At 40.9% G+C, this 15,831-nt stretch overlaps 1 protein-coding gene across 1 annotated transcript in view; it reads left to right on the top strand.

Annotated features, from left to right (window-relative positions):
- The window catches only part of ablim2 (actin binding LIM protein family, member 2), a 320,054-nt gene that overhangs the window by 250,019 nt on the left and 54,204 nt on the right, over window positions 1–15,831 (top strand). Inside the window, exons 14-16 of the mRNA XM_048604650.1 lie at window positions 2,581–2,657; window positions 14,550–14,694; window positions 14,887–14,945. Coding sequence (XP_048460607.1) covers window positions 2,581–2,657; window positions 14,550–14,694; window positions 14,887–14,945 — 281 coding nt within the window. The remainder of the gene's footprint in view (window positions 1–2,580; window positions 2,658–14,549; window positions 14,695–14,886; window positions 14,946–15,831) is intronic.

The raw sequence follows: 15,831 nt of genomic DNA, 5'->3' as shown, positions 1-15,831 counted from the left end.
GCTGTATTCCTCCAGCTCCACACTGTGTTATCTCAGACTCCAGCATCAGCAGTTCTTACTATATCTAACAGTGGAATTTTGTTGAGGCATCAGGGATCTCACCTGCCAGTGAAACATACGTTCTGCTTCTTTCACGAAGGTCCACCAGACCATGTCAGGCAGTGGCAAGGCTACTGGCAGGCACTCTTTGAAATCAAGATCCCGATGTGGAAATATCAACTATTGAGAGCTGCCGGCCAATCCAACATTGTCAGCTATCACGCTCAGCAGCATCACAGGAGGGGTAGTAGCTACTGCAGAAAAATACCTATTCGAGTCACAAGATCATGAGAAGGCCAAAGAAGAAACTGTCAATGGATCATCACCCATCCCTCCAACCCGTCCACTCTTGTCAATGTCCAGTCTCTGAATTAGGCACCGTGACAGCGCTCTCACCCCACCCTCTGCAAGATTTAATAATCTTCTCGGATAGAGAGAGAACCGTCTAGACAAGTGAAGGAAAAGAACCCTGCCTAAGAACTTAAGTAGGCAGAGACTTGGGATGGCCTTGGCCTCTCTTACTGAGGACCCAAACCATGGCCTCACTATAGTGCTCCATTTTTGCTTAGCAGGTTTGGAACAAGAGAAATCTGCTACTGCATACCTAAAATAGCATCTTCCTCAGCTCCCAGATGTCCCCTGACAACTAAAGGATTACTGGCCTGCATTGTTCAAGTTTTTAACCCAGAGAAAAGCAAATGTAAGCAGAACTCTAGAAATACTAAGATCTAAATACACGCTACTTGCAGAGGTAACCATCTCATTCCTGACCCTGACAGATTAGAAGCTTTTCCCCAGAAGAGCAAACTATTTTCCTGCATTTGCTCTATCAAGCATTTCAGATGGCCTGAATTTTCACTCCCAAGTCAGAAAAATCCCTGACTCCATAAACCCAACTTTGGAGAAGGTGTTCTAATTTTGGTTCTTGGTTAGGGGGGAGGGTCGGATATTAAATGGACTCAGGCCTGCCACCCACAAAAAACATTCAGTGGCGGCTATGAGAAAGGGCAGTTTTGATGATCTGACACTTAGCACCAACAATAAAAAAAATGCTAAAAAAACAAAATCTCCTGCAGCTTACTCTTTCACATTCCCTCATCCCCACATACATTCATATGTCTTATCCACCTAAACTTGCAACTTCTAAGTTAAAAATGAACCCCCTATTCTTCCTACCAAAATGTAATTCATCTACCAATTATTTGACCATTGTAAAAGTTTATGAATTGTTTGTTCTAGTTAGTTGCAGTCCTCCTCAGTATTGAGAATTCTTCAGCCAGCCACCATCCCAATCTCAATTTTGTAGCATCTGCAAATTGAAAAATTATGCTATAGAATCTAAAGACCAAATCGCTAATCTGAATTTTGAATAGCACTGATCCACGTGAAACACCACTTTTCACTTTCTGTCACTCTGAATGGCTATCATTTACACCTGCTCTGTTTTCTGCCTTGAATCCAGCTAGAAATCTGTTGTGCCAGTTGCATCAGAGAGCAGAGTGGTATGAGGCTGTGATGAAGGGGGCACAGTGGGAGGGAGCACCTGTAGGGTACAGACTTTGCAGTGCCCAATGTGGAAAGAAATGCTCTTGTGGGAGGTGCTCCTCCTCTTTATCTCAGAAGTCAAAGCATGTTGACCTACTAGATTCCCCCACTGCCTCCAAATTCCTCCTACCAACCTCAAGTTTGAGGCTCAGCAGGAAGCAGCCCTCAAGTGGACAATAATTGGCATTTCAAATAGTGTAATGCCATACACACTGTCTGGGCCTTGCCCGGCCAATGTAAAATTGTGGACAGGTCTTGGAGAGGTGAGAAGGTGCCTCAGGAGTTTTACAGTCCCCCACCTGCAAACCATAGGCAGGGAATAATAAAATTCTTCTCTGTATCTTTCAGGTGATTGTCTCAAGAATTCTAATTCTATCTCTCAAAATATTATTCAAGTATGTAATCAACATAACGCTTACCAATTCAGGAGTGGTTACATTCGTTCAGGGAGATGTTAGTGTAGTGATAATGTCATTGGACTGGTAATCCAGAGCCCCAGGCTAATATTGTGGTGACATGAGTTTGTGTCCCACCAATGTCAACTGGTGGAAATTGAATTAAATACAATTTTGGATTCTTTTTCTTAGAAAAGCTAGCCCAGTAAGTGTTTGGCACCTGTTCTAGTCATGGAATTGGTGAGATACACCAGCCAGAATATCAGTGGTATTTTAGATTTATACCATGCTTTTTAACAGGTCAAAGACCAGTACAACATTTGGTTCAGTCTTTGATCACTTGCTAGTCTGTCAGTCATCTATCTCAGGCTAACTTCTGTTCAGAAGCCCACTTACAGCTCTTTTACTGCAAGCATGCCTGCTTCAAATTGTCTGGCATTAGAGGGGAGCATGGACAGAAGAAGCACCCTCAGCATTCATCAGAATTTTCCCAAATGCAGAAATTTGGGAATTTATATTTCTTATCATTAATTTAGCAATTAGAATTTAGACGTTTTACTCAATTTTCCATGTTGACACTAACAGTATTGTGTTACAGTAGGTGATTGGCAAAGCAAAGGATTTTGGAGTGAAGACGGTGTTGGAGGACAAATTTATTTGGATCAAGATGGCAAAAAGGTGAGGCATAAAACCAGATGAACATGGAAAATCTTGTGACAGTAATTGAAGATGAGCAGGGATAATTTCCGCCAGAGTCCTTCCTTTATTACTTAATTAACATAGTTTATTGAAGAATATGCGCATTTTCTCATAATGAAATTTAGCTGTCACATTACAACAGTGCTAGCACTTCAATATAATTTTTAAACGATGGTAAAACATTTTTGCAATAATCTGTGGTCATGAAAGTAGCTATATAAATGCATTACATAATATATTTATATCTTTTATTACATATATTCTGATACAAGGGCCTTGAAATTAGATCATGTTTTAGTAACAACATTTTATATCTTGATCTGAAATTGCTCACTCTGGCATTTTAGTGAAAGGCCTAGCTCATTTACATAAGGGTTAATGTCATTGCTAGTACAGTGGAAAGAGCAATTTCAAACCAGCAATTCATGTGCAAGCATGCCATGGCATGATTTCAGAGTCTGGTTTATTTGGAGATAGTCAGATTTTTGTGGCGATTTCATTGGTGCTTACAATCATCAGTAATTTCTGCAGTTTGAAGGTATTTGCTTCTGAAAGGAATATTAAAGTGTAAGATTTTACTCCTTATCTAAAAACACATAACCACCACTGTTAAGGATAACATTTTCGTCTATTTTCTTGCAATTAGCATCTCTTTGGAAAGTTTTCCATGACTAACAGCAGCAATTTGCATGTCTGGTTTCTTGGACATGTATAGATATGATGTTATGTCTCAGCAAGCTAATCAGAAATAACAGTCATACCATCCTCAAAAGAACTGTGACATGATTACATTTTCCGTGCTTATAAGTGGATGATGTAGATACAAGTGGTCATCACCTCAGCTCATTCACTTAGGTGTAGTCATGCCTCACCACACCAAAGGTTCCTTACAAATTGGCTTTGTTTCAAAATTTTCTTTTTTTGGAAATTTTTCTGAACTTCTGAAGTTCATTAAGGCATCCAACTCTACCTATTAATGACCACAAAAAAAAATCTAAAACAAAAGCAAAGAGTGCTGAAGAGACATAGCAGATCTGGCAGAGAAAACAGAGTTAATGTTTGGAGTCCAGTGTTGGATGAAGAGCACGGTCTGTTTTTATTTCATATTTCCAGCATCCAGAGTTCTTTATGTTTACTTAAATAAAAAGACTTAACCATTTTGGCCAGGAGAAGCATGCTATAGCAATTTAATAGTCCAGATTTTGCAGAAGCAATTGAAGAATGCTCTGAAGTTGACAGCAACTTTTTGGGTCCAGACGTCTGCAGTTAAATGCAGAAACCCCAAAGGCACTGTTAATGATTCTGCAGTTTCTCTATAATGTCCATCATTGAAGTATTCACAGACCACAATCAATTAGAAATACTGAACTGAAGAGACCTTGCCTTTTTCTCCATAACATTGCTGTTAAAAAATTCAAAATATCCTATGTTTATTAATGGGGTATAATTGGAAAAACAACGACTAAATGTACTAAAGTCAAAGAAAGAATGAGAAGCTGCTAGAAGGACAAGAAATACAGGGATACCATGAATGCATACTGCTGTCCAACCAGTAGTCATATTTGAGAATGATGGTTTCTCTGGGGTGTACAGCCAGAACCAGGTCCATGGCACCATGGGTGGCTCCACGCACTGTAGGGAAGAAAGTGGAATGGAAGGCCAATGCTGGTAGAGAATTCATAAGATAGGGGAGCAGTCTCTGGTTGGGTAGTCTAGAATCAGGGGCCACACTTTCAGGAAATGGGGTAAGCTATTTAGGACTGAGCAGAGGAAATATTTCTTCACCCAAAAGGTAGTGGATCTGTGAAATTTTTTAACTCAGAAGGCTGTGGAGGCCAAGGCCCTGATTGAAAGAGAGTGATACAAGAAAAAGAGTGATACATTTTTATACGGTAAAGGCATCAAGGACTATTGGGACAATGTAGGAATATGACCTTAAGATAGACGAATGGTGTATAAGGCTTGAATGTCCAAATGGTCTACTCCTGCTCCTGTTACTTGTGCTTCCTGGCCCCAGATGTGATTCCAAGATAGTTGCCTTCCTGGTGCCAGGGTCAAAGATGTCACTGTGTGGCTGCAAAGCATTTCTAAGAGACAGAATAGACAGAGAGTGAATAGACGGAGGGTTTGATTTGCAGTCGCACCACTGTCACATGCAGAAAGAAGAATGAGACCCTCAAGGAAGAGATTAGGGAGCTAGGAGAGAGTTTGTAAAATAGGACATCAATAATGATAATCTCCAGATTTTTCATGGTACCACGTGCTAATGAATAAAGAAGTAGGAAGACAGAGCTGATAAATATGTGGCTGGAGAGATTGTGCAAGAGGAGAAAGCTTTTGACTCTTGAGGCATTGAAAGGAATGGGACCCATACAGAACTGGAGCCGACATTCTCATTGAAGGGTTTTGCTCGTGTTGGAAGAAGTGCTGGAAAAATCTATGACTTAATGACGTGTGAGCTGCTCAGTGCTGCAGCTCCTTTTAAGTTTTATGTTTTAAGTGTGAACCCTGGCATATGTGTGTGAAGGAGTACCACTGTGGTGTCCATGGTGCTGCATTGGTCAGTGCAATGAAGTAACAGACATGGATTGAACATGAGGCATCTGATGGTGATGCCTTTTTTTTATTCAATCATGGGATTTGGGCATCGCTGGTTGGCCAGCATTTATTGCCCATCCCTAGTTGACCTTGAGAAGGTGGTGATGATCTGCATTCTTGTACTGCTGTAGTCCATGTGCTATAGGCACCAAAATGCCATTAGGGAGGGAGTTCCAGGATTTTGACCCAGTGACAGTGAAAGAATGATGATATATTTCCAAGTTAGGAGGGTGAGTGTTTTAGAGGGGAACTTGCAAGTAGTGTTGTTCCCAGGTTTCTGCTGCCCTTCTAGATGTAAATGATCATGGGTTTGGAAGGTGCTGTCTAAGAATCTTTGGTGAATTTCAGCAGTGCATCTTGTAGATGGTACAAGCTGCTGGTAGTGGAGGGAGTGGCTGTTTATGGTTGTGATGTCAATCAAGTGGGCTGCTTTGTCTTGGATGGTGTCAAGCTTCTTGAGTGTTTTTGGAGCTGTACTCATCCAGGCAAGTGGGGAGTATTCCATCACGTTCCTGAATTGTGCCTTGCGGATTGCTTTGGGGAGTCATGAGTTGAGTTACTCGCTGCAGTATTCCTAGCCTCTGACCTGTTCTTGTAGACACTGTATTTACATGGGGAGTCTAGTTTTGTTCAGTGGTAACCCCAGGATGTTGATAATGGGGGATTCAGTGATGGTAACACCATTGAATGCCACGGGGTGGTGGTTAGATTGTCTCTTACTGGAGATGGTCATTGTCTGGCATTTATGTGGAGTGAACTTTACTTGCCACTTTTCAGGCCAGGCTTGGATATTGTCTAGGTCTTGTTGCATTTGAGCATGGACTGCTTCAGTATCTGAGGAGTTGTGAATGGTGCTGGACATTTGCAATCATCAGCAAACATCCCCCCTTCTGAGTCCTGTGATGGAGGGAAGTCATTGATGACGCAACTGAAGATGATTGGGCCTAGGGCACTACCCCGAGGAACATCTGCAGAGATGTCCTGGAGTTGAAATGACTGACCTCCCTATGGCTGCAGAGAGCTTTTTGCCAGTCCCATTGATTCTAAATTTGTTGGGCTCCTTGATGCACAACAGGATCAAATGCAGACTTGATGTCAAGGGCTGTCACTCTCACCTCACCTCTGGAATTCAGCTCCTTTAACAATGTTTGAACCAAGGCTGTAATGAGATTAGGAGTTGAGTTGCTCTAGCAAAGCACAAACTGGGTGTCAATAAACAGGTTACTGTTGAGCAGCCTAGCACCAAATATTGGTGTGTGACATTCCTCGCTAGTGACAACCTGACATTGCTAACTGACATACATAGGAGCATGAAGCTTTGGTAGATGGTTGTCCACACCCTGGCCAAGTGGAGCAGATAATTTATTCTCTTGTGGTACTAGAGCTATGTTTTCTTGAGTCACCGATGGCCTTGACTATTGCAGTCAGCTCTGTCCAGGCTGCCTTCATCAGTCAAGATGGCATCTTGTTGCCATCCGCAGGGAAAAGAACTTGCCCTCCCTCCTGGACAGCTTTCAGAAGAACCTCTAGGGAGGTATTGCTAACATGTGACACCACTTTATGCCTGGTTTCTGACATCTTCAGGGACAAGTGGCGTTCATGATCAGAGGTTAAGTGACTGGGTACCTTCTATATATATGGCACCCGAAACATCTGCCACCCACCTATTCACGAATATTCAATGAGCTGTGAAGAACATAATTGTGCAGGATAACCCAGAACTTCTGATTTTCTGGCTGCTTCCCCCTTAGTCCAATAATAACAAAATTCCACCTATTAGTCTTGAAAATAAAACAGAGAATGCTGGTGAATCTCAGCAGGTCTATCAACATCTGTGGAGAAAGAAGACAGAGTCAATGTTTTGAGTCCAGTGTGACTTCTTCAGTCTGAAGTTCAGTATAAGTAATAGGATTAAATGTCATGAGTGAGCTTCAAGATTTTTTTTCCCAAAGATATAGTTTTTTCGCAAAATTTGTAAAAGAACATGAGGTTCAAAGTTGGTACTACATGAAGTTTGATATAGGCACTGTCATGCCTCACCACAGTTACCATAATAGGCTAACCTTCTCTGTATCGTTCCAACAATATTTATTTCATGCAAAGAATATGGCCAAAGGGATTTTGCGCAGTTCTCAGCCCATCTATATACTATAACAGGAATGTCTTAACAACCTTCTCCCATTGATTTGCTGTGGCAGCTGCCACCAAACTTTAGAGCACCCCTCAGCACATACACCTGGACCGTAGAATGTGCCAGTCTGCATACTCATTCGTCAGTAGTTCTTTACACTGAAAGACCGGTGGATTTTTTGGCAAAATGAAAACCATCTTTCACCAAGTTGATCAACCTCTAGCGCCAATTGATGTTTATCTTGGTGTGTCCCTGAGAGTACCCCATAAACCACAGTGTGGTCCGTTACAAAGCTATTTGGGATGAATCTTGACAAAAATCCCTGCACCTCTTTACAGACTTGTTTTGCAAAGGCACATTCCAAAAGGAGATGAGCAATGATATCTTTTCCACTGCAGACATTGCATGGACAGCATTGAGGAGGAGGTGAGATTCTGGGCATACAGGACAGATCTGATAGGAAGAGACCATCATACCACCAGTCAGCCTATGTGTTGGTGGTGGCTTGAATGTTATAAAAATGAAGCGATAAGCCATATGACTTTCACAGTTTGCTCAGGAATCCATCTAACAGAATCCACCATTTTCTTTCCTCCTGAAACTTGAAGACATTATTCTGCTTCATCAATGACCTTCTCTCCATTATAAGGTTAGAAGTGCTGATGTTTATGGATGATTGCACAACATCCAGGACCATTAACATCTCTTTAGACACTGAAGCAATCTGGGTCCATATAGAGGAAATCCTGAACAATGTCCGGGTTCAAGATGATGGCAAGTGATGTTTGAGCCAAATAAGTGATAGCAATGACCATCTCCATCATGAGAGAATCTAGTCATCAACCCATAATATTCAGTGGCATTATCATCACTGAAACCACGACTGTCAATATCCTGAGGGTTACCATTGATCAGAAATTGTACTGGACAAGCTATTTATAAATACTGCAAAGGTAGTTCATAGGCTGGGAGTTCAGCAGCAAGTAACTCACCTACTGTTCCTCCAGTGGCTGTTCACCATCAAGGGGCATGCATGGGACCAGCAGCATCTGCAAGTTGCTCTCCAAGTCACACACCCACCCTAACTTGGAGTTTTATCACCAGACCTTAACCTTTGCTGGGTTAAAATCCTGGAACTCACTTCCTAACATGACACTGCATGCCCCTATACTTCAAATATGACAGCAGTTCAAGATGGATCCTCATCATTATTTTCTCCAGTGCATTTAAAAATGGACAATAAATGCTGACCTATCCAATGATGCCCACATCCCAGGAGTGAATTTAAAAAAACACTAGCAGATGAATTTGTGGTTGAAGGTAATTTTCTGCACAAATTTTTCAACAAGTGACAGATATCAGACCCAAAAATGGTCCAGCTTTTCCAATGGCTAGATAGTCATTGGAGCAGCTCAGGCTGGAGTTGCATGCTAATAGATACTCCGGGGAACAGTTAGACAATTAAATACCTAGTCTAACTTCTATTAACTATTAAGCTGAACCTCCAATATATCACTCCCACCCCCCGCCGAACTACATTTTCCCCCAAGACCATCCAGGAACCCTGACCAGATCCACTTCCCCCAACCCAATATGCTTCTGTGCTCCCTCCTCCCCAAGAACCTGGACCTGACAACCACCCTTGCCGCTAGCCCAAAGCCCTGTCAACACTGTCTCTCTATCTTGCCCACCCACTCTGACATTCCGATCCACCCCATTCCTCACACACAGGCTCCAATACCCTCCATTAGGTGCTGGCCTGAAACCTGGGACCCGCAATCCTTAACCCATTTGCTGGTCACCTTGACCATTGCCCCGACACATCACCTAATCCCCTGGCCCCATCCCCGTGCCCCCGCCCCCCGTTTCTCTGCAGAGTATTAACACATACGACAGCAGTTATGACTGATAATTCCAACTGGATTGTTGAGAGAATGGGTGCAAAGGGCTGGTCTCTGACAAGTAGGAGGAATCGTCATGTCCCACTAGTCTGCCAATGTTCCCTTGAAGTTGCATGGCCACTGGTAAGCTCCATAGATGTTGATAGTTTCCATTGCATTTTAGAGTATGTTGGAATATTGGCCACCACCCACTTTAAATTGAGCTGCCCTCAAGGTTTTGATTATCCACAATCCATCCACTTCAGTGGGTGCATGGTGCTTAGAGCCTGGGTTCAGGAAATAGATGTAATCTCATGTACTTGGCAAACAAATAAATAAGCAAAGAGAATAAACACTACACTTAAGGATTCTGCACACAGAACTGACAGATGACTTGCAGATGGTCGATAATGTGTGTAAGACTTGGACCTTGACGAGGCTGAACATCAACATTGTTTCCCTAAATGAGACCAGACTCACTGAGAATGGAATGCTGAAAGAAAAGCATCACATTTTATTTGGCTATGGAAAAATTTAAAGGAACAATCAGGGATTTGACACCAGCTAGATCTTATTGTCATCAGATGTGACTCTCTGAACACCATTTCAACACATGCAATGTCATAACCACAGCTCAGAACCCCAAAGTATTGCGCACTTTTTAAACTTGCAATTTCAAAATACGTTGTTCTTTGCAAGAGGGCTGATAACAGCCAAAATTAGCTGTGAATGTAAATTAAGTGGCTGTCGAGAGAGAGACCTAAGGAATGTCATACCTACTGATGTGAAGGGAATTTCATACAACAGTCTTTGAAAGGGTGAAAGAAGCACTTTAAAACAGACTGAACTGTGATCTCAAAGATAATGAGAGGTTGACCACTCACTACAGGTTATGTCCCAAACTACAGACATGTTATGTGTTATTCTAGTTGAAGACTAGGGATTAAAAAGCCTTTTTCAGCTCTACTGGAATGCACTAGTAGGGCTAAATGTTCTCATGTACCAGCCTGAGTTTAAGTATGCTGTGAAGGTCACAGTTGAAGAACTATCCTTACGTCACCCGTGTACTGCAGGTAGAGGGACTGTCTGGAAGTCAGCTAGCTCCCAGCCATAAAGAAAGGAAACAGGACAACAGAAGGACGCACTCTGACCCTAAATGCTGGAATTCAATCTCTGTCAAAAGGAACCACAAGTTCAGAAACTCAAAAAATCTGCAAAACTAAGTATCTTTCCAAAACAATGGCCAGACATGAAATATACCAGCTACAATTGTGTCCCTTCAACATATGGGAAGCAAGAGCAGAAAGTTACTGACTGGTTCAAGGCTAACAGCACTGTGATTGAATCTGATGTATTTATATAGTAGCCATCAGGTTTATAAAATCATGTAAATTGCAAAACCTCCAGATCTGAAACCATCTGCAATCTGATAAGGGAAACATGGACAATGGACAAACACTTTTTCTACAAAGCTCATCAGGGAGATGGCAAACTGATTGGTGTAATTGCTGCATTTGCATTTGTTTTCGTCCAGGGTTACAATCTTTGCATCACAAATATTCTAAAGCACAGCCCTCTCCAATGATCAGAGACAGAGAAGTTTAATCAGATGCTACAGGAGTGTCAGTTTTACAAGCACGATATGTTCAAGTGGTATAGTGTCAGCACTTGGAGCTTTGCCCATGACAATGAATTAGTAATTTTGATGAGCTCCTCTACTGTGGGTTCATTATGCCATGAATGTTGTCTAGAACTTCATATGTTCCATTGTTCTCTCTAGACTACAGCTCATAGTAGTGTCTCACCCATTTCTCCACTGTTTACTCCTGTTAGTGATGACATGCCCATCTTTGTTTTTACTGTACTTACTCTCTTTGCTGATGGCTCTGTTGCCTGTTGATTTCTTCATACATGTCTCTAACTTCTTCTGTGTCAAACAGCATCTGACCATTTCAGCAAAGTAATAATTAGTAGTGATTGATGTATTACTTAATAGTTTCTTGGACTTTGCTTTGAACAGCCATTAGTGCATTCAGAGATTTCTCACTTGGATCTCAATTGCAATTAATTCTAGCAGACTGGTTTCAATCACATCAATCTCACCAAGATATTCAAAGCTGTGAGCAGACATTGTCTATTTAAACTGCTGGAGAAAATTGACTGCATGCCGAAGCTACTCATTGTAATTTCCTCTTTCAGTGACAACATGACACGTAAAGTCAGCCAAATGGGTTACTGTCAGAACTCTTTGAAATCTACAATGATGTCAAACAGAGTTATGATCTGGCACTGACACACTTTGGCATATCCTCTCATTGCTGCTGTCATATGTCTTCTGGTCATCTACAGAGGATGTCTACTTCACACTAGAACTGACAAAAAGATACTCAGTCTTATTTGCCTGAGATCCAAGACAAATTTACATCAAATCTTCATCAGAAAGTTGCTGTATGCTGACATTGCCATACTTCCTTTTCATACAGAGAAGACCCTTCAGCAGAAAATTGACAGACTCTCTCACAATTTTAAAGAGTTTGTTTTGACCATCATCATATTACATCCACACCCCGCATAAGATTCCCCAATCCGTTTTGGTTCCAGGTGGGATATTTGCATATTAAGCTACCAGATGAGAAAGGATGAGCTATAGAGTCATAGAGTGAAAGAGCTGTACAGCACAGAAACAGACGCTTTTGTCCAACTCATCCTTGCTGACCAGAAATCCTAAATTAATTTAGTCCCATTTTCTGGCATTTGGCCCATTTCCCTCTAAACCCTTACTATTCATATACCTAACCAAATGCCTTTCACCTCTTCAACTTTATTCACTTACCTTATTAGTTGGTTGCAACAAGATCAATTTAGAAGTGATCCCTTCCTTCGCAAATTCTCATCTCCCAAAACCAAATGAACTTGCATTTTCAAAGGATCAATTTAACCAGGCTTTCTTAAGTTAATGAAATTGTATGTTTATTGAGTACCACATGTAAAATAATTAGTAACACAATGCAGATTAGAAATAAAAACTGGGTCAAAAAGATAAAATTTAAACAAAGCACATAGATGGATCAGTCTCTGAACTGTTCAAGTAGAACAGATAATTAAACATTGTGAACATTGCGCTGGAGGTTACCAATAATGTTAGTTTTGCAGGATGGTTGAGGTTTGTTTTGCTTGATTTGCTACTAGTTGACTTTTGGCAGTCAGAACAAGAGAATCTCCTTACTTGCAATGCAAGAATGATGAGGGGATAGATGTTTGACTGTGACCTTCACAAGCTACTAATGCTCAAAAGCAAGTTCATATATGAGGGTACCTAAGCCCACTGGCACACATGAGAACCTCAGTCTTACTAGTACACTCCAGTAGATCTGCAACTCTCTTTTTTAACACTTGTGTATTCAAATGGAAAAACACAAAGTGGGTCTGCAGTTTGTGGCATAATCTACAAGGATTGGCTTGCTGTTGAGAAGGGGATGGTCAACTGCTTGTTATCTTTGTAGTCACAAGAGATTACATTCTGTTTTAATTACCTCTTCCTCCTTTGACTGTTGTTGTTTGAAGTTCTCTTTGCATCTTTAGCTGCGACATTCCATGGTCTCTCTCTTCAGACAGCCACTTAACTTACATTTGCAGTCTTTACATTTTTAACTGTATTGGCCATCCTTTAAAAACTCATTTTTGAATTACAAGTTATACATGCCCATAATACTTCAAGGTTCTGACCCATGGTCATGAAGACAAATGTAATGGGTTCAGGGAGTTGTCACTATGCCATCTATTAACATTGACAATGTGATACTGAACACATTGACAGCTCACATGTCTGGGCTGCTCGGTCACTAACAATCCATCACTTGATCCTGAAATCAATATGTGTGTCACAAATCTTCATTTGTTACATCTCAGCTGAGTAAAAGAATACGGAGAAACAATGACCCGACTGAGAATGCCAACTACAAGTGTATCAAATTTGCCTCTTTAGTGCACTCCTCTGCAGTGAGACCTGGACAATCATTGCATGATAGGAGAAAAGGCTGAATACTCTACACTCTCAAGGTTTTTGATATATCCTCAGCATCACTTGGCAGAACCTGGTCACCAACTAAGAGATCCTAGAATGTTCATATTTCATCAGCGTACACTTATTGTGAAGCCAGCAACATCTGCACTGGCTCAGCCATGTTCATCAGATGTATGACAGATGTATACCAAAAGATCTACTGGACAGTGAATTTACTGGATTATGCTGTCCTGGATATCCACACTTTCACCACAAGGGCACCTGCAAGCAAAATATGAAAATGACAGCAAAAACAGAAGTTGCTGTAAAAACTCAGCAGGTCTGGCAGCATCTGTGAAGAGAAATCAGAGTTAACGTTTGAGTTCTGAGGAAGGGTCACCAGACCCAAAACGTTAACTCTGATTTCTCTTCACAGATGCTGCCAGACCTGCTAAGCTTTTCTAGCAACTTCAGTTTTTGTTTCTGATTTACTGCATCCACAGTTCTTTTGGTTTTTATGAAAATGACAGCCATTGTCACAGTCACTGACAGTCATGACCTCTGGAGGCTGACTGTCTGGATGGACTTGGAAAACACGAGCAAGACAAAAGGCTCAGCTGGGTGAGAAGCGGTCCCAAGGAAAACAGAGGCCAGCAAATCTCTCACCTTCTCAGCCTACTATCTTCCTCCACAGTAAAATGAGGCAGACACTGGTATGCAAGATGGGGCTCCTGAGCTACAACTAGTAATGCTTAACACAGATTTAACCACCACAGCTCAAACCATTATCTTATGAAACTGAACGCTGCAACAAGTATTAGATAGTCAATGGGAAGATACAAGTCCAAAATATTTAATTTAAATTACATTTTGAGAGTCAGATAAGAGTGCACAGATTTAAGCTCATAAAAAATAAATTCAGAACTGATGTTAGTAGTTCTTTTATGATCGAGGATGGAAGATGAAAACCCTGGAATATTTTAGCAAACCATTTGATTTTGGAGTTGTAGGATTCTAGGGTATCTCTGAATTGATATGTTAGAAGAGCTGAATAGTTTCCTCTTCGTTACTGATCATTTGAAGATATGTGCAAGTTAGAAAGAAATCATACAACAATAAATTAAATCTCAGATTGGTATTTCATCCGGCTTTGTTCAGCAAGTTTTAAAAAGTAAGAAAAACTGCATCAGATTGCATCTATAGTTTGGTTTTATTGCTGAAGCCACTAGTAAATCGTTGACTGTAGATATCATTTCTAGATGAAGACAAGTTGGTTGGAACTGAAGGGGGAAATGGATGCCACAGCTGTCTCCCCTGAACTGGACCCTAAAACATCATCTCGAAGTCCTGCTGCTGACAGAGAACTATTGCAAAGGTCAAGCAGTGAATCACTCTTTCAAACAAGTAGGTGTATTCTGCACACTGACAGTTTAATTCTCATTTAGTTGTTTGACCAATTGATAATCTTATTCACTAAACTGGGTAGCATTGAATGTCTTGTCTATTTGGGGGATATTGTTTAACCCACTGAGGAGTAGATCAAACAAACTATTTTAAATAAATCTTAGTTACTGAAATGCAATTACTTTTTTACAGGAATTCCTCATTCCAAATCAGCTTCCCTTCCTGGTTATGGAAAAAATAAATTACACAAGGTAAGTAGGTTTTATGTTTTAAATTTGTGTCTTTAAATGAGGTTTGTTAATGTAATAGTGAACATGATGTATAACCATCTTTGGAATGTCTGAGTAAGAGCTAAATCTAATTTGGTTCAATATATAAGAGACTTCCTAAAAGCCTATTTCTTTGGCAGGGGTGGGAATATAAAACTGGTGTAAATAGAAAGAAATGAACACCACAAAAGTTAATGGTTCTGAAATTTTGGTGTATTCCCTTGTTCAGTGTTGCCTGTTTTCCTGGTTTAATAGGGGCCTACAACGTGTGAGAAGTGAGTCATTCTAACCTTTCGATGATGACTGTAGGCCCCATTGTGGGGTGGAGTGGTTGGAGGAGGGTGTGAATTGGATGGCTGCGGCAGGGAGGAGAAGCAGAGGTTTTTGGAAATCACCAAAAACTGGCCAATTTCATTTTTACATTCAGGAGTAGTATCCATAAGTAAAGGCTTTTGGGTCCACTACATTTTTTTTCTGAAATAAAAATAGGAAATGCAAGAAACGCTCAGTAGATCTGGCAGTATCTTTGGAGAAAAGGTATAACATACCAGAATCTTTGACATTAACCTGGAATATTAATTCTGCGATTCCCTCTCCACAAATAATATTGTCAGATTCTTTGTTTCATACAGAATCACTAATAGCCTGATCAAAAGATTGACGGTTCGGTAGCTTGGTGATTGGCCAATGATTGTTTTATGATTGCTCTACCAGCCTGCTCGTATCCAGCTCTTGTACCAGCCTGTAGAATCTGGATCTAAAACTGTCCAAGCCTAACCATTTCTGCTGGCACTGGAATATTAACAATGACTGTATATTGGTGAACCAGACTAAACAGCGTATTAATAGCATCCACAGTTATTTGTTT

This window comes from Rhincodon typus, chromosome 1 (assembly GCF_021869965.1).
Source record: "Rhincodon typus isolate 14 chromosome 1, sRhiTyp1.1, whole genome shotgun sequence".
Taxonomy (NCBI): domain Eukaryota; kingdom Metazoa; phylum Chordata; class Chondrichthyes; order Orectolobiformes; family Rhincodontidae; genus Rhincodon; species Rhincodon typus.
The sequence above is the reverse complement of the archived record's forward strand: the minus strand, read 5'-3'. Positions and strand labels throughout refer to the sequence as shown.